The 27,465-nt window shown below is 41.4% G+C and overlaps 1 protein-coding gene across 1 annotated transcript in view; it reads right to left on the bottom strand.

Moving 5' to 3' along the window:
• PCSK1 (proprotein convertase subtilisin/kexin type 1) overlaps positions 1-22,648 on the bottom strand; it is a 109,152-nt gene extending 86,504 nt beyond the window's left edge. Inside the window, exons 1-3 of the mRNA XM_033929194.1 lie at positions 22,440-22,648; positions 11,025-11,129; positions 7,331-7,441 (exon numbers count right to left, since the gene is read on the bottom strand). Coding sequence (XP_033785085.1) covers positions 7,331-7,441; positions 11,025-11,129; positions 22,440-22,619 — 396 coding nt within the window. The 5' untranslated portion in view covers positions 22,620-22,648. The remainder of the gene's footprint in view (positions 1-7,330; positions 7,442-11,024; positions 11,130-22,439) is intronic.
• Between the last annotated feature and the right edge of the window lie 4,817 nt (positions 22,649-27,465).

Genomic DNA, 27,465 nt, shown 5'->3' with positions numbered 1-27,465 from the left:
CCCTGCCCCCTATGCAGCAGCATTCCCTCCCCCTCCATTTCCCTGTGCAGTAGCATTTCCCTCCCCCCATTTCCCTGTGCAGCAGCCGCAGCAGCAGATTTCCCTCCCCCTCCATTTCCCTGTGCAGCAGCATTTCCCTCCCCCCTCCTCACTTCCCTGTGCAGCAGCAGCAGCAGTATTTCCCTCCCCCTCCACTTCTGTGTGCAGCAGCAGCAGCAGCAGTATTTCCTTCCCCTGTCCCTTTCTTTTCCTTCCCAGCACCACGCAGCTAAAATGGCTCCCTTAGTTCCTTGCCGGAGTTATTTTTAAGTTTAAAGCTGCCGCGGTGGCTCCTCTCATGATCCCCACCTGGTCAAAGCTCACTGGCTTCCCATTGAGCATCGAATCGCTATTGTTGCTGACTTTTAAAACTAAAATTGCCGGCCAACCAGAATTCATTAACAGGTTACTGATCCCTCACATGACTCAACATTCTCTACGCTCCTCTAATCAAAATCTGCTGTCTATCCCCTCATTAAGATACATTAACACTATGAGAACCAATATTTTTTCTGTTACGGCACCTACACTTTGGAATTTGGCTCCGAGCCATTTAAGAGAGATTACATCCCTTGATAAATTCAATGCAAGTTTAAAAGCATTTCTTTTTAAAGATGCGTTTGATCTATGATCGTCCTTTTAAAGACGTGTTAAGGAAGTTTTTAAAGCTTTCATTAGCCTTGTCTTCAGGGTTAATGCGCCTTCTTCCCCTTCCCCCTTGTTTTTTTTCCTCCCCAATCTTTCCTATCAACACATTGTAGTTCTGCTCCTTTACCTGTCGTACCAGTAGGTCATCGTCTGTCTGTTTGTTGGTCTACTTGTTGTTGTATTATAAATTGTTTTAGTGTCTTTTACTTTTATATATTACTTTGTAAAACCACTTTGATATTTGATAAGGTGGTATATCAAATTTTTAATAAACCTGAAACCTGTATACCGGTACACAAGTACTTTCTCTGTGTCTAGCTTGTTCACTGTTATAAGTGTACAGTACTCCCCCGATATTCGCGGGAGTTCCATTCCAGGAACCCCTGCGAATGCTGAAAAACCGCAAATACGGTTTTTAGCGGGGGAGATAGGAGAGGGCACCTGGAGAGGCAGGAGAGGTCAGCCGGAGCGCCAGCGAGTGAAGGAAATCACTTGCGGTATGCTCCGACTGCCTCTTCCTGCACTAAATTCGGGCTCTCACCAATCAGAAGCTGCTTTGAAACGCAACTCCTAATTGGTGAGGCCCGACTTTAGTGCAGGAAGCAGCGGTCGGAGCATACCGCGAGTGCTTTCCATCACTCGCTGGCGCTTCAGCTGCTCTCTCCTGCCGCTGCGGCTGCCCTCTCCTGCCCGGTCATTCGCGGTCGGAAAATCTGCGAATGACCGGGACCGTGAACCGCGAATGACTGGGGGAACATTGTACTTTAAGCAGCTACCTCGATTTTATAATATTCATTTCCAAATGTAACTCTAACAGATGTGAATTATGAGCCTGTGAGTTGACTACCGAGAGGATGTGCTTTAAAATAGATAGAATGGATACAAATCTAAATGACAGACTATCCAGTGATACCCAAGTGTAATCTGCATGGAGTGGCAAGTGTGGCTCTGGCCACTGTGTTGGGCAGACTGGATGGTGCGGGTTCAAGTCTTTATCCGCCACCATTTACTATGTTACAATTTATAAGTACCTGCTCTGAAGAATGGAGGGGTGGTTTGATTGGTACTGAGCCAGCTATGAAGGTAGAATCAATCAACAAATTTAAAAGAATGTACTAGTGAGTTTAACGCCAGCGAAAGGCAGAAATATTGGGCTAATACGATCCTGTTGTGAACACCCAGTTAGAAGCTGTGTGGCTACGTATGGCATAAGTTGTAAGACCTTCATGGTGATGGTCATTTATCCGAAATAAGTGACATTGGAGAAATTAAGAGCAGGTAACACCATGGCTTAAAATACTGTTTGAAAATAAGAGGGTTTGTGATTGGTTTTAGCCTATGGAACAGGCTGGCAGGTATCTTCTTAATCTGAGATTTTGTCAGCAATCGAAAGCCAAGAACTACAGAGTACAACACCGTCCACCATCAATTCAGATCAGGATTTAAGAACTGGGGGTTTTGATATCAAAACTTCAATTTTGATCATGTTAAGCCTGGGTGTTCTTTCAAATCCAAGCAGAAGCTGGTATTAAGCAGTCAAGCAACTTAGGACATACTAGAAGAAACTGGGGCTGAGCAGGAACATAAAATCATATGTCAGCAGTATAAAACCAATAATTGATACCAGTGTTAGCTGGGATGGTTCACAGAATATAAATATACTGTAAATGCTAAATAAAAGGGACTACACTGCACCATCACACATCTTTTGAGTGTGCCCTGATAGAAAGGATATAAACCACTGTAGCATCACAGAAACAATGTTGATCTCAGCAAGTTGAAACAACAAAACAGTATGATTATCAGTATCAAAAGCTGGAGACATGTAAAAAGATAATGGCACTGACGTAGTAAGAGGGATGTGGTGGATTGCCCCGGGCGCTGTATTGGTGGGGGCACTGGCACCTCGCCTCCTTGCTGCCCCTCCTGCCTTCCCCCACCACTGCCCTCCCCCACTGCATGCACACCCTTTTCTACCCCACTGTACCTCTAACTCTTTGCCAGCGCGAGCAGCATCTCCAACCTGCTGCTCGCGCCAGACTTGGCTCTTTCTCTGAAGTCACTTCCTGGTAATGGGACCAGGAAGTGATATCAGAAGGAGAGTCAAGGCTGGTACAGGAAGCAGGTTGCAGATGTTGCATGTACCGGTGAAGTCAAAGAGATACGGGGTTGAAGGAAGGCACATGTGCCGGGGGTGGGGAAGAAGCAGGGGAGGGCAGAGAAAAGGGTGGGGGCACCCCTGCTCTGGGCACCCCCCAACCCTTGTTATGCCACTGGATGAAGACAAGCATTTCTACTAGATCCAATATCCCAAAGGACTTGCTCTAGTAGGGAAATCAACAAAGTTTCTGTGACGTGAACGTCACTGAATCCATATTGATGCTTATCTAAGATTTTGTGAGCATCTAAAATGTTCTGTAATTGTAACAAGTCCAATTGCTTCACCAGTTTGTCTAAGAAAGACAACCTGCAGATAAACTCATTATTGCTTAGCACTATTGGCTAGAGTGTAGATTTCTTCAGAACAGGTCTGAACACCAGCTCATGTTAGGAAAGGAGGAAATTCATACTGGAGTATCAAAAACAAACCAATAAAAAGCACTGCAACCTCATCACCAGCCATCTGAACCGTATGAATTTGGAAAGGTTTAAGGAAACACCAAGTACAGTGCTCAATACCCGTTGTATACGTTGCTGAGTAACATGAGTAAATGATTGCCAAAGTATAGAGAGCTGAGAAACAGTGACAAATCATCCAGAACCTCATGCAGAGATTGAACCAGCATATAACACAGCCTAGTTATCTATTCAGAAGAAGAATCTGAGAAGCATTGAAAATCAACTGCAAAAGCACTTAAGCAGTTGTGGGAACATGAACGAGGCAACTAGTGGTTGCAAATAACTTGCTAGGATGATTAAGAAAACTTGGGGCCTTTTTAGTAAAATAGGATTTCTTAGCACCTCTTACATGTTGATGATACTACCGTAATCTAACAAGGCACAAAGGGGCAAAATCTGTAAAGGACGTCTAAAAGTTTTTTTAGTTCAATAAATTTTTTATTATATAATATATTATAGAAGCAATCAAATCATAACAGATTACATTATACATAGGAACCAACAATCGTCCTATACAATAACAGTTATATAATACAGAATTAAAACAAAGCACAGATAAAGGTAGCACATTAGCAACTACCAATGGATAATAGCAATAATCAACATATAATAGCATTAATAAATTTCAACAAAATAAATCTGCTACGTCACTATATTTTATGAGAGGTTTCCATATCTTACAATATGTGTGCAAACTACCTCTTTTTTCAGCAAAAGCCCTTTCAAATTTAGCTATGAGACATACAGAATCCCACCAAGTAATATATTCAATCCTCGTAAAATCTTTCCAATGGCTAAGAATTGTTTCTATTGCTAAATTTAGTAAAATTTGCAATAATTTAGCCAGTTCATATGTGATTGGGGCCTTTAGACCTATTCTGCCCAACAGAATAACATTTATGGTTAGTTGTTCTTGAATATTAACAAACTTGTTTCCAAAAGTACTGTAAATGCTCACATTGGAAAAATAAGTGAACTAAAGTACCTGTAAAGTCGCCACAGGACCAGCATTTATTTGATTCATTAATTTTGATTTTACTCAATTTGTATGGAGTCCATATGGTTTTATGTACAACAAAATATATAGATTGGGTCATGGCAGTAGACTTTAAAGCTTTATGTATTGAGAACCATACTTGTTCCCAATGTTTGTCAGACAATTCTGTTTTTAGCTTATGTGACCATGTGGATTCAGTTTCGACCGGTTGAGGAAATTTATCTTGCAAAATTTTATACCAAGCAGACGCTTCACCTTTCTTGGAAGATATTTTGTTAATAAAAACTAATAAACTTGGAAACTTTAGTATAGTATAGATATTCAATGTTTTTTGTTGTTGTTTCTTTAACTTTGCAGAATAAGATATTATCACTCCTCTAATATATGCTTTGAAAGCATCCCAAACAGTAACCCAGCCAGAGTCTTCAACTTTATTAAATTAGAAATATTCCTCAAAAGCCTTATTTATATGTTCTGTAAATTCCGAGTTAGTAATGACGCATTAAATTGCCAAGATGATGCACCTTTCTGTATTATATAGGAACTCAACTCTATAGAAATCATTGCATGGTCAGATATTATTATACAAGATATGTCAGTATGTTAAACTGATTTCATTAATGAGCTGGATATCAAAAAATAATCAATGCATAAATAAGAGTTGTGAGGCGCTGAAAAAATATATATAATTCTTATCCTCAATATTCATAAGTCTCCAAGGATCTACAAGATTAAAATGTTGTATAATGTTTTGCAACTTGGTCCAATATCTATTTTTTACATATCTCACATTGGATTTCCTATGGTTGCAATACTAAATTAAAATGACCACCAATGACAACAGGTATATCACCTTCAGCTGCAAGTAAATCAGCTAATGAATTAAAAAAACAAAAACAAAAAAAAACAGGATCATCATTATTTGGAGCATATAGATTGATAATATTTAATACTTCTTTTTTAATCTGTATTTTTGCCATAACCCACCTCCCATGCATATCATTTGTAGAAGATAAACTAATATCTGGCTGCTTTTGTATCAATATGGAAACTCCATTCCTCTTCCCATCATCAGGAGAAAAGATTCATCAGTAGCTGACTGCTTATTCTCTAGCACTTTAATTTGTTGCTTAAACTGTGATAGATCCATTTTTATATTTCTGATGTCCTCCTTCATATCTTCAATGTCTTCTTTTGCTTCCATAATCAAATCTTAAACTGGTCTGATCTCATCAATTATAATCTGTAGCTGATTCCCAATCTCTTCAGAACTGTTACGTTTTGATGGAGACACCAAATCAGATTTGGACGCTTACCCGCTTTCCAGAAGACATCCTCAGCTTGAGACCAGTTTAGTTAATTAATCCAGAAAGATTGAAGTGAATATATTAAGTTAACCCGATGTTAACAACAAATTTTGAACTTTCCTCTAATCTAAGCAGCCATTCTGTTCAGGCTCATTTAGAACTCTCCTCAAGGACGTCTAAAAGTTAAGCGTCATTTAGACATCCAGCAGCAGAACGCTCAGCGCGATTCTATTAAGCATAGACATACAATAGAGAATTTTGCTCAGTAGCACTCAGTAAATTGAAGCGTGTCTATATAGTTAGGCGTGCTTTATAGAATAGCCTTTTAGACGTCGCATAGATGTTTTCACAACGTCTATAATGTTATCATGTTTTAGCATTATGATGTCATTAAAATGGTGATTTTATGCTGTTTGTTACATTAAAATTGTCTGCAGTAAAATGGTAAGCAGAAGGCAGCCCAATTTTACAGAAACACTACTATTATATTTTATTTATTTATCTTTTAATTATTTATATTTGGCTACTTTATCACATTTCCCTTCTGACCTGGTGGGCTCAAGGGGATTAAGTGACTTGCCCAGGATCACAAGGAGCAGTGAAAGATTTGAAACCACAACCTGAGGGTACTGAGGCTGTAGCTCTAACCACTGCACCACACACACTCAGATAGTAAACCAAATGTCAGACGAAAAGGACTAGGGGTAACAGCAGTCAATTCGAAAGCCAAGCTTATATCCTCTTGATTCATAAGCAGACATTTCTCTAGGATAAATATTAAACATGTACCATCAACACTTGTCCAGTTCCTCTTTTGGCCTCTGTGTTCCTCAATCAAAGCACATAGAAAAATATATATATATTGCATACTAAATCTTCTATTTTTTGGTGTAAAGAGGACTCCTCTTTAATAATAATGGAAAATTAAGTTTAATAATGCATTACTCAAGCAAAGCACATGATAAAATGTATTGCATACTAAACCTCATTCCTAACGTTTAAGAAAATAAGAAGAGAAACCCTACTTACAATGGCTTTGGCTCAGAGCAAGTAGACATGTTTACGCACAATCTTGACATCATCATTATGCACCTCTACCTGCTTGTAAAACAGAAGACCCAGATCTGGATGATTTAGAAAACAGATGTCATGTAGCTGAGTCATCTGAGGCCAGGAAGCTAAGGAGCCTAGAAAAATGTGCTCATTTTATCTGCCAATTCAATTAAGCTGAGGCAAGTGAATATATGATGAGGATCTCCAGAACATTTACCGCTTAATAGTAATTGGGCAAGCCTATTCTAAATTAGCCTGCGATGCTGTAAAACTGCAATAATTCAGAGTGATGAGATGCCTAACTAACTTTCAATAAACCAGCCCTGACTTTCAACAGATCAGTCTCATGAAAATAAATGAGATACAGAATCCTGCACTCAATAGACTGCAGAACATAAAACCATGCCTGACTCCTCTGCATCTGATAACCATATTAGCAAGTTTTCAAAATTAAATGTAAAAATAAATTGCAAAATAACTCTGGTTCTACTTTTAGTTTTTTTTATACCTATAATAGATTCCATGGGGATTTTCCATAGTTATCGAAGAGCAACACATACTACAGGATTTTCTCCATTTTGGAGCCCACGCGTTCCCAGTAAAGTTTGTATTGTAAATATTTTCCTATCTTTAATATGCTGCTACTGTATAAATAATGAATTCTTACCAGGTACCATTGCTGATTCCACATAGGGTCATTGAAGAAATTTTCTGCACTGTTTCTCAGCACTGACCGTTTGCTTCGCTGTTTTTCATACTGTTGTTCCACCCATGACACCTACAAATATTTACCAATTGTATATTTATCATATATCCCATCTCAAAATACAAGTAACGTCTGTTTTCAATGTCTTTAGTCTGGGGAGGGATTATCAGCATGGAATTTATGATAAGAAAAGAAACACATTTTCCAACTTTATTCATAAACAGGCTATCACTTTATTCCTTTTGTTTTGTTTTATTTCTTTTAATTCTATACACTATATTTGGAAAAAGAAATCCCCAAGGGTGCTGCGGAATACCTTATTTATTGGACTAACTTACCCCCTCTTTTACTAAGGCGCGCTAGCTGATTTAGTGCGCGCTAAATGCTAATGCGCCCATTCTATTCTATGGACGCGTTAGCATTTAGCGTGCGCTAAATTGGCTAGCGCACCTTAGTAAAAGGACCCTTTAGTGCAGGGGTAGGGAACTCTGGTCCTCGAGAGCCGTATTCCAGTCGGGTTTTCAGGATTTCCCCAATGAATCTGCATGAGATCTATGTGCATGCACTGCTTTCAATGCATATTCATTGGGGAAATCCTGAAAACCCGACTTGAATACGGCTCTCGAGGACAGGAGTTCCCTACCTCTGCTTTAGTGCATTGTCTGATTAGCATTTGAAGGTGTCTCTTCCTCAGATCAGAAATAGACAAATGTTATCAGCGGTCAGTATATGTAAGTGAAACATCAAAGCATTTCAGTGATGGTTTCACAGGAGGAGGAGGGATTAGGTGAGGTGTAAGACAAAGAGGGTAGAGTGAGTGAGAGAGAGAGAGAGGCATGAGGAGGTGACTGAGAAGGAGACTTGGAGGGGCATTTTCGATAGGATGTATAAGTCTGAGGTTGGACGTTTTGGGCAGGACATCCACAAACCCAGGAGAAAAAAAATATATTTTCAATGACCTAGGTATGTTTTGGTCCTTAGGACATCTAAAAATTATCCTTACTCCATTCCACCATCCTTCTAAACAGACTCATGCTTTAAAGTGCACCTACTTGACCAGGCTATTTAGTTGTTCATATGCAAATGCTCTATTATTCAAATAAGCCTTGTAGAAAAAGAAACAAATTTCACTAGTTTTGCTACGTGCAAACAGAGGCCCTTTTACTAAGTTGCAGTAAGCACTGACACATGTTTTCTACCCTCTAAAAATGGTGCTAGTGACACACTCAAGTGTCACATGCTAGCTGCATGCTCGGTGCACGCTACAAATTAAATTTTATTCTTTAGCATGGGGCGTTTTGGGGTGCCCCTCACCCTCTCTATACCACCGCCTGCTATGTCATTTTGCCACTGAGAATCCCCTGCTCCTCAGAGGATCGTGGGAGTTTGCCAAGAACAAAATCAAAGTTGCACACAATCCAAAACAATAATTAGACAACAGTAATCATCCATCTGAAGTGCTGGATGACTGTCTGTTATTCAGTCTTCCGGTGCTCCATTGTATGAGCAAGAAGGGGGGTGATAGTGTGACAACACAAAATTCTAAGGCAAATCTAGCAAGATCCAAACTGCTGCCACCCTATTTCATCTAAACTTTATAGACTTTATAAATAATAAACATCAGTGAAGAATTGTAGTGTAGTCCAGTGGTTCCTAACCCTATCCTGGAGGACCACCAGCCAGTCAGGTTTTCAGGATAGCCCTAATGAATATGCATGGAGCAGATTTGCATGCCTGTCACCTCCATTATATGCAAATCTCTCTCATGCATATTCATTAGGGTTATCCCAAATACCCGACTAGCTGATGGTCCTCCAGGACAGGGTTGGGAAACACTGGTGTAGTCAGTGGTATCTCTAGTCTAGTAAGACACCATGGCTTCCAACTAATTTCAGCTACTTGGTAAAATTGTCATTATAATAGACAGAAACATTCAACAAATTTTTCTGTTTGGAGTAAAGTCTGGATTCTCTACAAGATTGTTCAGAATCTCAGTAGAAACCTTGAACCTCCAGTTATGCATCACAAACTCCATATTCTCCAACAATGGAACTATCCCTCTTATAACAAATCATACTAAAAATATTCATAAAAACATAGAAACATGATGACAGATAAAGGCCAAATGGTCCATCCAATCTGCCCATCCGCAGTAACCATTATCTGTACCTTTCTCTAAGAGATCCCATGTTTTCTTGAATTCAGACAAAGTCTCTGTCTCCACCACTTCTTACGGGAGACTGTACCATGCATCTACCACCCTTTCTGTAAAAAAGTATTTCCTTAGATTACTCCTGAGCCTATTACCTCTTAACTTCATCCTATGCCCTCTCATTGCAGAGTTTCCTTTCAAACGAAAGAGACTTAATTCATGTGCATTTACATCACGTAGGTAGTTAAACGTCTCTATCATATCTCCCCTCTCCCGCCTTTCCTCCAAAGTATACAGATTGAGATCTTTAAGTCTGTCCCCATACACCTTATCACGAAGACCACACACCATTTTAGTAGCCTTCCTCTGGACAAACTCCATCCTTTTTATATTTTTTTGTAGATGCGGCCTCCAGAATTGTACACAATATTCTAAATGAGGTCTCACCAAAGTCTTATACAGGGCCATCAATACCTCCTTTTTCCTACTGGCTATACCTTTCCCATGCAACCTAGCAGACTCTGACCCACCCCCATCTCCCTCCTGCCTCCCGGACCTCTCCACACCTTACCTGGTGGTCTAGCGGTGAAGCAGGGCAGAAGCGATCGTCCTACACTCCTTTTCCCCATGCAGAGCCGTCAACAAAAATATCTTCCGCATTAAGAACGTCCAAAGAGTGCCTAAGTTCCATCCATAGAACTCAGATCTATTTGAAGCCCAAACTAAGCTCAAAAGTAGACCTGGTTTTCATTTGCCTACAATATAGGCATCATATGGACACCCTATGTCGCTCAGTGTTATGTAAATGAATCAAAGGACACTGAAATTGAGTCATTGCCCAAACCCACCCATTCCACGCCAACGCCTATTGAGTTAGGCATGAGTTTAACCATGGGCGTCTATGAAATTGTGACTGCGTCTACAAAGTGGTGTCTACGTGCTTTGGATGCCTAAGTACCAATTATCACCCTTGATTGGCTCATTGACTACTTAGATTGAATGCCTAAAGCATGCCTAACTTTAGGCATGACTTAGGTGCCCTTTATAGACTCGGCGCTTATATAGCCAGTCATGGTATATCCCTAATGTATACGGTTGCCTTGGCCAAATAACTTGTATATTGTCTAATATTTTCCTGTCTAATATTCACCTATGTTGTCTAATGTCTTTGGACTTACTGTAAATGTACAATTGTAAACCATTCTGGGCTCCTGTGGAGGATGGGATAGAAAACCAATAAATAAATAAATCAGCTGTAGGTGTGAAGATATTAGTTGAAAACAATTCACCGTACAGGTACAAAGCTGTGCTATACTAAGGAACAACAACTCATGTGATACACTGTACATACTTGCTTAGCAGGGTATAAATTCAAACACTGTATGTCCTCATTTAAAATCAAGTATAACAAAAAGCAAGCAATTCAAAAATATGCACATGAATCCGACCATACCCAATGCACAGGAAAATGAAGTAATGGGTAAGAGAATGAACCATACTTACACGGTCATCGTCAGAAAGTCGCTTAGTGATATGACTTGCACTTCTTCGAGATCTTCTGGGATGATCTTTACATCTGAATAAGAAGTGATCTTTAAGGGATCCGATCTATAGGAAAAGAAATGGGGTTAAATAGATTCCTTATTCCATCCCGTATTCATTTCAGACGCAGGCAGCATCCCTTATCAGAAATCATGTTCCAGATAAAAACTGGTTGCTGAGACTTTTCTTTAAAAATAAACAAAAATAATTTTTAGGTTGTAAAATACAGATGTTTCCAGATTTGGCCAAGGAGACCCAGCGAAGGAGACGTGAATTCTTGTTAAGGAAACCTGGTGTTATGGCTCTAGGGGCTACATTTTATTTGCGACATCCATGTAAATGTGTAATTAATTATCGTTCACATAAATTTGTCTTCTTTGAGCCATCTCAACTGACAACCTTTCTATCAACTTCATGTTTGGAGAAAGATGGAACATGAGTGCTTAGTTTAAGAAAAGGGTGTACTATTTCAGCCTACTAGTATATTTTTCTAATTTAATTTTTCTTATTACTTGCCCATCATCCACCTTGGATCCTACTTGAGGACTTGAGTAGAGATTAAGCTTATATTTGATGTTTTTGATGTTTTATGTTTAATTATTAACTTTCATGCTGGATTTCCTTTCTGTACAAGTTATGCTTGATTATATTGAAAATTCAATAAATAAATATATATATATAAAAAAAAAGAAATCATGTTAACATTTGAGTTGGAAAAGAAAGTAATTTCCTCTCCTAGGTTTATTTCCCCCCCCCACACACAATTCTATATATGGAGTGGGGTGTGTGTGGGGGGGGAGGGTGCTGAAATTTTCTCAGCCCAACAAACCAACTTCCTAAATTCTGAGCGTTATTTTGCCACTGTAGCTGAAAAGAGTGTTATCTTATTTCGTTAAGTGTCTATTTGCAGAAACAAAATTCTATGTTTTGACAGTGCTTCAGATCGTTGATTGAACCGTATTCATGTCATTCTCTTCTTGGTTGGGCTGAGAACATTGCAGCACCCTTTCATAGGTCCCTTAAATTTGGGCACCCAGGACAGGGAGGCAAGCAAATTAGTTAACGGGGTATCAACAATCAATAATTGGAGTTAATTGGTAACAATTTGAATCTGCATGCTCATCTGCCCTAGTCACTCTTTTATAATTCTGTAGCTAACCCCCTCTTTTACAAAGGTGTGCTAAGCTTTTTAGCGTGCGCTAAACACGTGCTAAATGCCAACGCGTGAATGTTATCCTTTGGACGTATTAGCAGTTAGCACACGGGTTGATTTAGCGCATGCTAATTCCACGCTAAAACACTTAGCACACCTTTGTAAAAGAGGGCCTAAATTTCATAGTGTGCAACTCCAAAAGAGGTGTAGCTATGGCAGGAGTATGGGCGGATCAGGGGGCATTCCCAGAAGTTAGGCACGATGTTACAGAATAAGGTCATAATCTGCACCTAAGCTGGGCACTGGTTTTACACTAGGTTTCAGCAGGCTTAAATCCAGTGCCAAAAGTTAGCTGAAAGATCCACACTGAGCTAGTGTTCTGCAAAGAGCATGCAGCTCTTTCTGGCATCTTTTAGAAACATAGAAACATAGAAAGATGACGGCAGAAAAGGGCTACAGCCCATCAAATCTGCCCACTCTACTGACCCACCCCATTAAGTCTGAGTGCTGATGACTTAGTTCCTTAGCTCGACCCTCGTAGGGATCCCACGTGGATGTCCCATCTATTCTTAAAGTCGAGCACGCTGGTGGCCTTGATCACCTGCACCGGAAGTTTGTTCCAATGATCCACCACCCTTTCTGTGAAGAAGTACTTCCTGGTGTCACCACTAAATTTCCCTCCTCTGAGTTTAAGCGGGTGCCCCCTTGTGACCGAGGGTCCCTTGGGAACGAATATGTCGTTTTCCACCTCGACTCGACCTGTGACGTATTTAAATGTCTCAATCATATCACCCCTTTCCCTGCGCTCCTCTAGAGTATAGAGCTGCAATTTGCCCAGTCTTTCTTCGTATGAGAGACCCTTGAGTCCGGAGACCATTCTAGTGGCCATCCGCTGGACCAACTCGGCTCGAAGCACATCTTTACGGTAATGTGGCCTCCAGAATTGCACACAGTATTCCAGATGAGGTCTCACCATGGATCTGTAAAGTGGCATTATGACTTCAGGTTTGCGGCTGACGAAGCTTCTCTTGATACATCCCATCATTTGCCTTGCCTTGGATGAGGCCTTCTCTACTTGTTTGGCAGCCTTCATGTCTGCACTGATGATTACTTCCAAGTCCCGTTCTTCTGAAGTCCTAGATAGTGCTACTCCATTCAAGGTGTATGTTCTGCATGGATTTCTGCTGCCGAGATGCATGACCTTACACTTCTTAGCGTTGAAGCCCAGCTGCCATTTCGAGGATCAGTTTTCCAATGTGATCAGATCTTGCGTCATACTATCCTTGAGATTGCTTTCACTTACTATATTACACAGTTTGGCGGCGTCGGCGAACAGCGCTACTTTACCCTGAAGCCCCCGGGTCAAGTCCCTTATGAATATGTTGAAAAGGGATGGTCCCAGGACTGATCCCTGCGGCACTCTGCTAGTCACCTCCGATGTCTCAGAGAGGGTGCCGTTGACCACCACCCTCTGAAGTTTTCCACTCAGCCAATCATTGACCCATGCAGTTAGTTTCTCACCCAACCCCATTGATTTCATCTTGTTTAATAGTCTACGGTGCGGGACACTGTCAAAAGCTTTACTGAAATCCAAGTACACTATGTCTAGAGACTCTCCCGAGTCTAGCTTTCCTGTCACCCAGTCAAAGAAGCTGATAAGATTGGATTGGCATGACCTGCCCCTAGTGAATCCATGTTGATAGGGATCCCTCAGATTTCCCTCATCCAATATCGTGTCTAATTTACCTTTAAGTAGAGTTTCCATGAGTTTACACACTATTGATGTGAGACTCACTGGCCTGTAATTCGCAGCCTCTGCTCTGCAACCCTTTTTGTGCAGAGGAACAACGTTGGCTGTTTTCCAGTCTAGGGGGACTCTCCCCGTACCTAGGGAGAGATTGAAGAGCATGGCTAACGGTTTCGCCAGAACACCGCATAGCTCTCTGAGCACTCTTGGGTGCAAATTGTCCGGACCCATGGCTTTGTTCACCTTGAGTCTTGACAGTTCTCTGTAAACATCAGTTGGTGTGAACTCAAAATTCTGAAATGGGTCTTCCATGCTTTGCTTTGCTTCCAGCCATGGCCCGTGCCCTGGTGCCTCGCAGGTGAAGACTGAACAGAAGTAATCATTCAGTAGTTTGGCCTTATCAGAATCTGTTTCCACATAGTTCCCTTCTGGCGTTCTAAGGCGTACTATCCCGTTTGTGTTCTTTTTCCTGTCGTTAATGTACCTGAAGAAGGATTTGTCCCCTTTCTTAATGTTCTTCGCTAGAGATTCTTCCATTCAAAGTTTGGCCTCCCTGACTGCTGTTTTGACCGCTGCAGACTTTGTCCTGTATTCAATGTTTGCTTCTTTTTTCCCCGTGCGTTTGTATGAGAGAAATGCTTTTTTCTTCTCTTTGACGAGGTAAAAGACCTCATCAGTGAACCACTGGGGTTTCTTTTTTCTTTGCTGTTTGGTTACCGATTTTATGTAGCGTTTAGTTGCCTCATGAAGGGTCGATTTCAAGGTTGACCACACAGCTTCCACATTATCTGTTACTTCTTGAACCTGCAGCTTCTGATGGACGAAATCTCCCATGCGTGCGAAGTCAGTGCCTCGGAAATTGAGTACCCTTGGTTTTGTTTGTGACCTAGGGAAGCCTTTCTTAAGGTTAAACCATACCATGTTATGGTCACTGGTGGCTAGCGTTTCTCCCACCGAGACCTCCGAGACGCTTTCCCCGTTCGTAAGTACCAGGTCCAGGATGGCCTGGGCCCTAGTGGGCTCTAGTACCATTTGTTTGAGCCGTACTCCCTTCATGGACGTTAATATCCTCCTGCTATCACAAGTTGTCACTGCGAGTGTGTTCCAGTCTACATCAGGCATGTTGAAGTCTCCTATCAGAACGACGTCCCCCATTTACTGAATCCACCCCACTGGGTCTGCAGTCTATATAAATTTAGTTCATGTGTATTGTGGATATCCTGAAAAGTTACCTGGCTTTGGGGTCTCCCAGATAGGTTGGGAAACCCTGCTTTATAGTTGTCAAACAAAAACTTGGCCCATATTGGACTGTGAAACAAACTATGTTATTCAATCCATGAAGTAAATACAGTAAAACCTTGTTTTGCGAGCATAATTCATTCCAGAAGCATGCTTGTAACCCAAAGCACTCGTATATCAAAGCAAATTTCCCCTATAGGAAATAATGGAAAATCAGACGATTCGTTCCACAACCCAAAAACTTTAACACAAAATATTATAAGTACTTATATTGCAAGACCTCGCTCGTTTAGAACAGTCACTACACTCTTGCAGTGTCAGAGAGAGAAAAACCATCAGCTCAGTTGTGATGTGTGTAAACTGTATGTACTTGGATTGCAAGACAATGCTTGTATATCAAGTTAAAATTTAATAAAATGTTTTGCTTGGCTTGCAAAACACTTGCAAACCAAGGTTTTACTGTATTTGGTCTTTATTATAAGTAATGATGATCAATGGATCAGATTAGTGGCATAGCTAAGGTGAGCAGTGCCCTGGGCAGTGGCATCCTTCCCCCCAATCTTCCCTGCCCCCCCTTCCCAATACATTTTTAACTTCGGCACAAGCAGCCCACTTACTGCCCGCATCAGCTTTGGCGCTCTCTCTGAGGTCACTTCCTAGGTGCGGGTCCCGAAGTAACGTCAGAGAGAGTGCCGAAGCCAACGTGGGCAGCATGTTGGTGGCTGCTCATGCTGAAGTTAAAAAGGTATGGGGGAAGGGAAGGGAAGGGGAGGAGTGGAAAGGGGGGCAGAGAGGAGGAGGGGTAGCGGCGCCCTGAGTAAGATGGCAGTCAGGGCAGACCGCCCCCCCTCCCCTCGCCACTGGATCAGATCGTTGTATAAGCATAAGTCATATTTTAAGGAGGACTGTAGTCAGATCTGCTGAACCACAATCAAAATTGTAGCCTATAAACCTATTGGGTATACATATTTTCCCTTAAAATATCTGATGAGTTTCAATCCTTTTGACTTGCATTATTGTTTATTGAAAACTTCTATACCGCTACTAATGACTTGGTAGTCAATTCAGAGCGGTTTACAGTAGCTTCTATAACGGTGTTATGATATATGAGTTACTATACATGAGCTATGTTTTAAGAGCTTCTATAATGATGTTACAATATATGAGCTTCGGTAATGATGTTATAATACATGCTACGATAATCCCTCCTGTACTGTACCTTTCTCGAAATGTTAATAATTTGTCCAATTGTGTGGTGCTTTTAGGATCTAACCAAGCATCTATTAGTGAAATATACCATTAACCCCTACAGTAATAGGGAAACTTAACATCTATTCTCTCGATATGTTTCCTAACTGCTCACTCCTTTATGATTTGTAGTCAAATAAATATGACATTATTAATATCACTATTATGTCAGTCTTCTATGAAAGAGAGAGAGAACGCACTGTTACATATTAATGGGATCACTGTTTTAACAGATGACTAGCTGTTCCTACTTGAAATAATCTTTCAGAGAGTGAAGGCTTATAAAATACACAGTAACACAGTAAAGGTTAAAGTCAGTGTATCACACCCAAAAAAAACCAGCACTGAAAAAGTCAGTTCTAAACAATATTCTGAAAGGTTGGACAAGCTGGGGCTCTTTACCCTGGAAAAGCGGAGACTGAGAGGGGACATGATAGAGACTTATAAAATCATGAAAGGCATAGAGAAAGTGGAGAGGGACAGATTCTTTAGACTAGCGGGGACAACAAAAACAAGAGGTCATTCAGAAAAACTGAGAGGAGACAGATTCAAAACGAATGCAAGGAAGTTCTTCTTCACTCAGCGGGTGGTGAACATCTGGAACGCGCTTCCAGGAGAGGTGATAGGACAGAGTACAATACTGGGGTTCAAAAAGGGACTGGATGACTTCCTGGAAGCGAAGAGGATTGCAGGGTACAGATAGAAGGTTACTTACAGGACATTAGACGAATAGGGTATGAACGTTTTAGGTTAGAAGCACTTACAGGCCATGGGCCTAGGGGGCCGCCGCGGGAGCGGACTGCCGGGCACGATGGACCATGGACCCCTGGTCTGACCTGGCAGGAGCAATGCTTACGTTCTTATGTTCTTATAAAGGGTGCCTAAGGATGAGTGCCTTTATAGAATAGCATGTAACATTAGAATCCACAACTAGTGGTGTAGGGAGGGAAGGAGGCGCCCAGGGCAGGGGCAGGGGTGTTCCCCCTCTCCCACTCCTTATGCACCCCTATGCCATACTCACGTCCTCCCACCCTCGTACCTCTTTAAATCTTCACCAATGCGAGCAGCTTCTCCCCTGCTGCTCACACTGGCTTTGGCTTTCCCTGTGATGTCACATCCTGGCCGTACGACCCAGAAGTGATTTCAGAGGCAGTCAGGCCAGAGCAATCAGTAGGATAGAGTATCTGCTTGCGTTGGTGAAGATTATACAGAGGTACAGGGGTGGGGAAGGGAGTGCGTGAGTGAGGTATGGGGGGCGGAGAGGTCCCATTGCCACCACCAAGATGGCACCCAGGGTGGTCCACCCCTTGCCCCCCCCCCCCTTATTACGCCACTGTCCACAACCAACTTTGGGCATGAGGATTTATATCCACTAAAACCAACTGTAAATCCCTCTACACAAATTAGGGGCAGATCCCCCTAATTCTGTATGAAATTTCCTTGACCCACCCATGTAACATAACTTAATATTTTATTTATATACCACAATACATCAAACAGTTTGATGCAGTTAACAAATTTAAAAAAAAAGAAAGAACATAATCAGTGCAAATACAAAAATCCAAGCATAAAATTCAGTGTTCTTTCATAAATTTTCTATACAAATAAGTCTTCAAACTATGCCTAAAGTGCATGTAAGATGAAGCTGACCAAATAAATGGAAGCAACTCCTGACTCAAAGGAGCTGCTTGAAAAGATAATTTTCCAATATAAGCTATAACTACTCTGCCTTGTGAAGAAGGGGAAAAAACCCCCATCGTTATGCCCCCTTTTTAGATCCATGTGGAAAAACTTAGATGTTATTCTATAACTTGGCATGTAAATGCAGTTTCCCACAGATCTGCCATTTTTGACCCGTTTCATGGTTGGGCTTGTATATGGCACCTACCATTATGTGCTATTTCTGTTCTAATTTTTCAGCACTGAAAAGTGTTGAAGGCACCTAAACGGGTCAAAAACGGCAGATCTGCGAGAAACTGCACTAACGCTTTATAAGACCGTATAAAGACCCGATCATTGGTTGCAAAAGTCGCCTCCCTTGCCTTTTTGCTTGTTTATCAATCAATGATCAAAAACAATGTCAAAACACAGAATTGCGTTTCTGCATATTGGCACTTAAGAAAACAAGATAACACTCTTTTCAGCTACAGTGGCAAAATAACGCTCAGAATTTAGGAAGTTAGTTGGTTGGGCAGAGAACTTTTCAGCACCCCCTCGAATAGAATTCCCTAGCATGTAACAGCAGGTTAAGGCCTACTTAGTTCATCTAGTTTGCCTAACAAGGCAGCCGGAGCCACACTTATTTATTTATTCAATTTTTTTATACCGTTTACATGAATTTATTCAGGCAGTCAAGCATTTTTCCTTGTCTGTCCCGGTGGGCTCACAATCTATCTCCAGCCAGGAAGGGGTAAAACGTGGACCTCATGGATCTCAACCGCATGTCCTTAAAAATCTTCATTTATTGACAACTGAGGTTTCAGATTTCATGTCTGCAGGTCCACGTTTTAGCCCCTCATTCCACCGCTGTAACTGTTGCCGTTTCTGACCCTACGGATTTGTGCTGATAGTCTTATTAATAATAATTAATTTGAGGAAACACTTCAGCTAAGGGAGGTCTGCGTTTTACCCCAGAGCTGTGGCAAGAAAACGTATTTTGCCTGGTTCAAGCTGGTCTTGAATCCAGATCAGCAGGGCCCAAGACAGCTACTTTGGTAGCTTGTGAAATAATAAAGTTTTGCCACTTTTTGTCTCAGCATAGGTCATAGCTCTGACAGCTCTCCATGACACTTTAGTTCTGACGGATCCTAATGCTTCTCCCTCCCTATGCTGAGACTAAAAGTGGCAAAACTTTTGCTCTAAGGTCTGTGCCACTTTTAGTCTCAGCATAGGGAGGGAGAAGCATTAGGATCCGACAAAACTAAAGTGTCATGGAGAGCTGTCAGAGCTATGACCTATGCTGAGACAAAATGTGGCAAAACTTTATTATTTCACAAGCTACCAAAGTAGCCTGAAGGTTAGGGTAGCTGTCTTGGGCACTGCTGATCTGGGTTCAAGACCAGCTTGAACCAAGCAAAAATACATTTTCCTGTCGCAGCTCTGGGGTAAAACGCAGCTGAAGTGTTTCCTCAAATTAATTATTATTAATAAAACTGTCAGCACAGATCCGTGGGGTCGGAAACGGCAACAGTTACAGCGTTGGAATGAGGGGCTAAAACGCCGACCTGCGGACATGAAATCTGAAACCTCAGCTGTCAATAAATGAAGATTTTTAAGGATGTGCAGTTAAGATCCGCGTTTTACCCCTTCCCCTCCATCCCTAATAAAGGACAGCTTCCCCTCTTTATCAACTTGCCACTTTGTTGAGGTGGCACTCCTCTATGATTGCACATTGGCATCACAGCTAGGGCAGCTGGCAATTTATCACATATAGGCAATTATATATGGAGCCACAATACCATAAATGTCAAACAAAATGTGTATACTTGATCCTAACATGCCTTTGCCATTTTCAGGACAGATTGAAGAAGTCTGCCTGGCACTGGCCTTACTTCTCAGCTATCCATCTACTGGAGTTTCCACCAAAGCCCACTTGTGCCCATTCTGATCTGTTGTTGCTATTTTTAGGACTTAAACTTGAAGTAAACTTATAGAGGGAAGCAGTTTTTCAGTTGGCAAATTACATTCAAGATACTGTTCCCAAAGGGCTTACAATCTAAGGGGGGCCTTTTTCTAAAGATTACATAAGAACTGCCATACTGGGACAGAACAAAGGTCCATCAAGCCCAATATCCCATTTCTAGCAGTGGCCAGCCTAGGTCCCAAGGAGTAAAACAGATTTTATGCTGCTTATCCTAGGAATAAGCAGTGGATTTCCCCAAGTCCATCTCAATAATGGCCTATGGACTTCTTTTTAGGAAATTATCCAAACCTTTTTTAAACCCCGCATAGCATATGTTATCTGCAGCAGGGTCCATAGGAATAAAATGGGTTGTGTGGCAGATAACATGCATTAATCTTTAGTAAAAGACCCCTAAGTTTGTACTGGGGGCAATAGAGAATTAACCCCCCACCCCTTTTATGAAGCTGGGTTAGGCTTTTTTATTGCCAGCTGTGGTGGTATTAGCTTTGCCACACCTAGAAATTCTATGAGCGTCGGAGCTTTTACCGGCGTGGTTGGCGATAAAAAAAGCCTACTGTGACTTGCACATGATGACAACAAGCTGCAGTGGATTTTGAGCTGGGTTGTGACTGGTTTACATCCCACTGCTGTAACCATTACTTTCCTGCTCCAGATATCAGAGAAGTGACACAAGCGTGGTCTGCACTGTACTTTATAAATTGTAATCAGAGAGAAAAAGTAAATAGTGAACCAGTCTACCCTGGAAGGATTCAGAGAAAAGCTAGAACTCAAGTTCCCAGTGAGAGAGGTAGCTAGCATGATACACAGACCTTAACTGTAATTCAAAAAGAATATAGAAGGAATAAAATTATTTTTTACTAGGAAGGACACATCTTTTTTTATGCATTCCAAAAGTTTAATTTTGCCTCTAGCTATAACATTTACAGTCCGGTTTTCGATTTCCAAGTGGCTGAGAATGAGATTATCTGGTGGTTGGGTTACATTTTATATTCATCTATAATGTATTTTCTTCCATTGTAAAATGCGATTAGCTATCTTGCAATTTCGTCGTCTCCAAGCAGTGCCGAGCAATAAGTGGCACATGCTGCTATTTTTATAAACCAAGGCAAGCATTAATGCTGGTATATTTGCACAAAACCAATTACTCATCCCTGGCTACACTAGCGTTATGCTATTCTGAGAAATGAGAAGCTTAATTCAAGTGCAAATGACCTATTTTAATAGAAATGTGGCACGATTTATTTATTTTTATTGGTTTTAATAGAAAACAATAATGAAAAATATGTATAACCAGTATAGATATGACTAATGGTACAGGCAGCAATAAGTACACGGGTGCATAAGGTACAGAAATAGTATGATCCAATAACAGAATCTTAAGTCTATTGCATGGATACATGCAGAAAATACTGAGATAAGATAACTTATAGCATATTCATACATTTAAAGTTCAAGATATGGAACCATCGAGTAAATCTTATAGAAAGGTCAAGGCAGAGCACACTAAGTAGGAGACAAGTCAGTGGTATATATATCTGAGACAGTGGAAAGGTCAATGAGTAATTAGTGGCTCCCAAATTTGCTGGAATTTGTAAAATCTGTGCATTTTTTTTTCTGTGATTATGTGGCACGATTTATAAATATGAATGACTTTACACAGTTGGAAGAAAATAAAAACTTTATGCGTTAAGATGAATTACAGGTCAATAAATACATCACTATGGTTGTGAGCATTATAACAGCCAAGTCTATTTTTTGAGTGAACGTTGGATTGCACGGCAGCCCCCATGCCTGGAAAAGTTAGAAATCTTTTTAATTTACTTTCTCCATTTACACAGGTTGGTAATTAGTGCTGTGACCCTAAACCTATCCTGAGTCACTAGCCTTGGACTTATCCCCAGTGCTGGAAGAGCAGTCGGCGTGTATCCCAGCAATCACTGAAATGTCAGCGCAGATATTCGGCACCCCAGAGGCTCTGGCGCTGCCATTTTGAAAGTAGGAAAATAACAGCGAGAGCTTGGCGCAGGCAGCAGAGACTGAGGTGAATAATTTAAGAGCAGACCATTCCGGCAGTGCTACAACTTTAGGAACACACAGAGGGAGGAGAGGGGATCCACTCCCTTAATAGAACTGAATGCTAAAAAGCCCCTTACTGGGATGCCCCCAAGGATCTAAACGTGTCTGGATAGAAATCCAAGGTGTGCGTTCCTATTACTTGTAGATGGTGTCGGTTTAAATCAGAAATAGCATTCCCGGAATGTAATAAAATATCCATATAAGATTTTTTTTTTTTAGTGCTTAGTTAGCAGTGAGGATGAGCAAGTTTCATGGAAAGTGCACCGTTACCTGGCCCAAGAAATCATACTCCAGCTCCTCCGCGATCGCCCGCGCTTTTTCCGGACCTCCGCGGATCTCCGCCGCCCATTCGTTGACATACTGCTTGCCGCCAACGGCAAGATGCACTGCGCAGCAGGAAGCGACGAGCGCCCAAACTGCGCCGCGCAGGTGCCCGTGTGTCCTTTCCATTGCAGCGGTCTGTGCTGGGGCTGCTCGCCTCTTTCTCTTTGTTGCTAGGCTTTTCCCACCTGTCGACACAGCGCGCAGAGCCGGGGCTGAGTGAAAACACCAAAAGCAGAAAAAAAAGAGCCTTTCCCCAGCCTGCGCGCAAATGAAAATGTACGCGTCAAAATGACGAAAGCCGCCCCTGACGTCAGAGCCTCGCGGACTCTCTCGGATCGGGGCTGCTATTCCCAAAGGCGGGCGTGGGCTGACGCTATAATAAGAGAGAGCGCGTCGGGGGGGAAATGGAACGCGGCCCGAACAAACAGCCGCTTGGACATGCTCTGTGCAACAGAGACCACGGACCGGTTTTGCATGCGGTTGTCTGGTTGTTTGTATAGGATGATCGTCCCTAATTGACAATCGGCAGTGGGTGTGTTTGTGAGAGAGAGAATGAGATCTTTTGTCTTCGTTACACGCACTTGAGAGCCGTGCGGTGTTATCTATAGTCATTCGTGATTATGCACAATTATAGCACGACTCAAGGGCGCTTAAAGAAAACTGGTGTGAATGTTTCGGGAATTGTTCACCTTCTTGTTTACGGTTATATTAGAAGAGGAAAACAAAAGCATAGACATAAGGAAAAGATATAATAATAGAAAAGGGGGGGAAGGGAGGCAGGGTGTTTGTGAGGGAGTAGACCACATTTTATATTATTATTATTATTATATTCGTCTTATATTTATGTATTTGTTTCCCTACTTCTAACATAACCGTAGATAATAAGAAGGTCAACAGATACTGGATGCATTCCATTTATAGTAACATAGTAAATGACGGCAGATAAAGACCCGAATGGTCCATCCAGTCTGCCCAAACATGCACTCTATAATTTAATGATTTGATTTTAATGGTTCTTTTTCTTAGATAGATTTTTTGTGAGAAAATGGGTTCTCGGGAAATCTGACAAAGAATATAAACAGAATTCTACTAGACTGAGCACAGTGTTTTAGTAAAACAAGTAATTAATCTTGGCCTGAAGATGAATTGAAGATTGCCTACCTCTAAAATGAGCCCCAGTTAGATACGTTAAAAAAAATTGAAGTAGGACATTAAATTCAAAGACAAGGTAAGCCTGGATAGTTATCACTTGGAACGGTTATCATCTGTAAACATCCAAGGAGTGAAAAAGTCTTACTGTAAAATCATAATCAACAAATAGAAAACATGAAGAACACTTTGGCATCCTAGAAGTGATCCTGCTTTGAAAGCAGTCGTGTCTGTGAGTTTAAATTTTGCCACCTGTTAAATTAGCACCAGTGATGGTGGACAGCGCCCGACAGCCAGGGGCTGAATTCTACAAAGCTGACAGGGAATGGTCTAAATTTGTTTGCCAATAAGAAATGGTAAAAACCAAATGAGCCCATCATTTCTAGATCCACAGCAATATCTTTTCCAGTATGAGCAATAGGAGAGAGCAGTTAAGCTAGAATTCCCCAACTAAAAAGTTGGTAGTGTATGTGTGTGTTTCTTTAAATAGTATTAAGTCTTCCTAATAGATTTTGATTTTATATTGGGGATTGGTCTGTGTGTGTGTTTCTTTAACTCTAGTATTAAGTCTTCCTAATAGATTTTAATTTTATATTGGGGATTGGTGTGTATGTGTGTGTGTGTGTTTCTTTAACTCTAGATTTTGATTTTATATTGGGGATTGGTCTGTGTGTGTGTTTCTTTAACTCTAGTATTAAGTCTTCCTAATAGATTTTAATTTTATATTGGGGATTGGTGTGTATGTGTGTGTGTGTGTTTCTTTAACTCTAGATTTTGATTTTATATTGGGGATGGGGGTGGAGAAGAAATTTACAGTGCTAGGTCCAGGAAATGGTGGAGGAAGTGACAACTGTGAAGGTTTGATGGTCGAGAGAATGATTGCTGTGTAAGGGAGTACAGAAAGAATAAGAGGTTTCTCCAGCAGATGTCACTGGATATCAACTACAGTACTTAAATATTTCTGTTACAAGAAATACTTTAAAGAGGAATCCATGCAATAACCTAATATGTCATCTTTTGTCAGTGCTTTACTTTTTGGCCCAAATTGCATAAGTATTTCATTTATTAGATTAAATCTCATTACAGTTTTGTGAAGCAAGAAACAGAGGGAATAGAATGTGCATATCTGCTCAATATTCAGCATGAGGTGAAAAGCAGGTTTTGGTTTTTTTAATGCTGGCCACTGCAGGCAGAATCAGGCTCTGATATTCCATGCAAAAAAACAAAAGGAATTGACCCCGAAATATCCACAAAGAAGAAAATCCAGAGAAAACCAAAAAAACTTTGTGGAGTGACGATGTTCCTAAATGGACTTTATTTGAAAGTGTCAAAGTTCCAAAGGTACACTGAAATCGTCCACATAAAATAATTTCATCCACATAAAAATAAATCATCCACATAAGAGCCTTAAAGGACCTAGTCCGCTAGGGATACAGGACCCAACACGGTCCGCATTTCGACAAAAAGTCTTCTTCAGCCATTGAAGCTCTCCCCAGTCCATCCTCCACCAAACGGCCATATACAGACACAGACCGTGCAAGTCTGCCCAGTACTGACATTAGTTCAATATTTAATATTATTTTCTGAACACAGAGGATTTAGAATCAGAAAACAATATTAAATATTGAACTAAGGCCAGGGCTGGGGAGGGCTTCAATGGCTGGGAGGGTGTAGATGGGCTAGAGTAAGTCTGAACAGAGATTTCAGCAGTTGGAACCCGAGCACAGTACCGGGTAAAGCTTTGGATTCTTGCCCAGAAATAGCTAAGAAGAAAAAATTAAAAAATTTTAATTGAATCAGGTTGGGCAGACTGGATGGACCATTCGGGTCTTTATCTGCCGTCATCTACTATGTTACTATGTTTAGGGGTCCAATTGTGTGGTGAGTCCATTTAGTAACATCATCACTCCACAGAGTTTTTTTTTGGTTTTCTCTGATATTCAATGTCCAGACGCTGTTATATCCAACACAGTCAGGGACTTAGCTATTATGCAAGTCCCAGCCCATATCTACAGGCAAACAGAAAAGCAAGGGCGGTGTCTTTTCAACCAATGATTGAGTCTTTATTGAAAGCAAGTGGTCCCCACCAGGGTCCCAGTTTCGGTGCGTAACAAACGCCTTCCTCAGAGGACACTTAGGGCTCCTTTTACTAAGGCGCGCTATGCATTTTAGTGCATCCTAATTAGCAACCGCTAACCACACGCTAAACACTAACACGTGCATGGTAGTCTATGGACACGTTAGCGGTTAGCACGCGCGTATATTTAGCATGCGCTAAAACACATAGCGCACCTTAGTAAAACAGGAGGTTAGACAGTAGTCACCGAGTACAACACACTCTTTGGTTGAAAAGACACCTCCCTTGCTTTTCTGTTTGCTTATATCCCAAGGCAAAGTGTTCTGTTTGCCTGTTCAGCCAATATCTAGCCAAGAATCACATAAGTTACTTATGTACATCCCAGCTGAATATTGACTGGAACCCACATTAATGGAGTGTGCAAATCACTCTCCCAACCAGTGATACAGTAAAGGGGTTGTGGGAGGGGGGGAGGCGGTCCGTCCCAGGCACTTCTGATGTCATGGACCCACGCCTCAACAGTGATGTCAGAGAAAGAACCGACACTGGTGCGAGCAGCAATGTGGGGTTGCTGCTTGCGCTGTGACCATTAACGAGATACGGAGATGGGAAGGGCGCATGTACACATGGCAAGAGGGGGCAGGGAAGGAGCAGATGGAGTGGTGGGGGTGGGGCACCTCTCACCCTCGCTTTGCCACTGCTCCCAACCCTCCTCCCACCTAGCACCAGCTCTAATCCCCTTCCTTCCCTCCCAGCACAAGGACCAGCCCACCCCCCCCCCCCCTTCAACTCATGGACACAACCGCTTTCAAAGTAAGAATACTATTATCTCACCTTCAAATTGTACTGAAAAAGGTGAGAACTAAGTCATTTTAAAAAACGCACCCGTAGTGCGCAGGTCAGACCGGCAGAGAACACCAACATAGGCATGCTGCATACATTAGGACCTCCAGACGCAATTGTTCAGAAATAAGTGCAACAATTACGTTATGGGAACAAAAGGCCACAACTTTATTAAAACATTCGTGGTTTAAAATAAATAAATAAATAAAACACCCTAGGAAGAACCTGAACCTGTCTCATTCCTTTTGTCTTGCTCCCCGCCTTGAAATGGGGACCTTCAGCACCTTTTGTGGCCCACAATGCTATCTTACCAGCGAGGCCACTGCATCAGTCCGTTCCAAAGCTGTCCCCAAGTTCTCTGTCCACCTGCAATGGCAGACAATCTCTTGTCCATAGGGCTGATAAGCTCTGACCCCTAGAGTCCATTCTCAGTTATTTGTCAGAAAATGTCAGCCTCGGGTGCCTCCACAGTTGTGATAACAGCAACAGCAGAGAGTACATTTTATTGGCCCACATCCTACTAATTAACATGGCATACCTGCTCGTTCACTTTATTTAAGGGAGGAGAAAAACCTCGACAAATTTAAAAGCCAACTCAAGAGCTTTCTTTTTATAGACGCTTTTAATCCTTAATTGAATTGCCAATTACTCTTTATAACTCCCTTTCACTTCAGTCAGCTATATATATATATAATTTTGTTTTCCCATCCATTCTGTGTATTGACCCTTATTTATCCCTCCTTTCCTATTACAAATTGTATTTCTTCCCCCTCTTTCCCAATGTTTCCTGTCCAAATTTGTCTAGTCTGTTTTTAAATTGATTTTTAGATTTTATTATATTATTGTTAATTTTTTATTATGTATTTTCTGTAAATGTAAATCGCTTAGTAGTTACGATAAGCG

This window comes from Geotrypetes seraphini, chromosome 1 (assembly GCF_902459505.1).
Source record: "Geotrypetes seraphini chromosome 1, aGeoSer1.1, whole genome shotgun sequence".
In the NCBI taxonomy this organism is placed as follows: Eukaryota; Metazoa; Chordata; class Amphibia; order Gymnophiona; family Dermophiidae; genus Geotrypetes; species Geotrypetes seraphini.
This window is presented reverse-complemented; position numbering and strand designations above follow the sequence as displayed.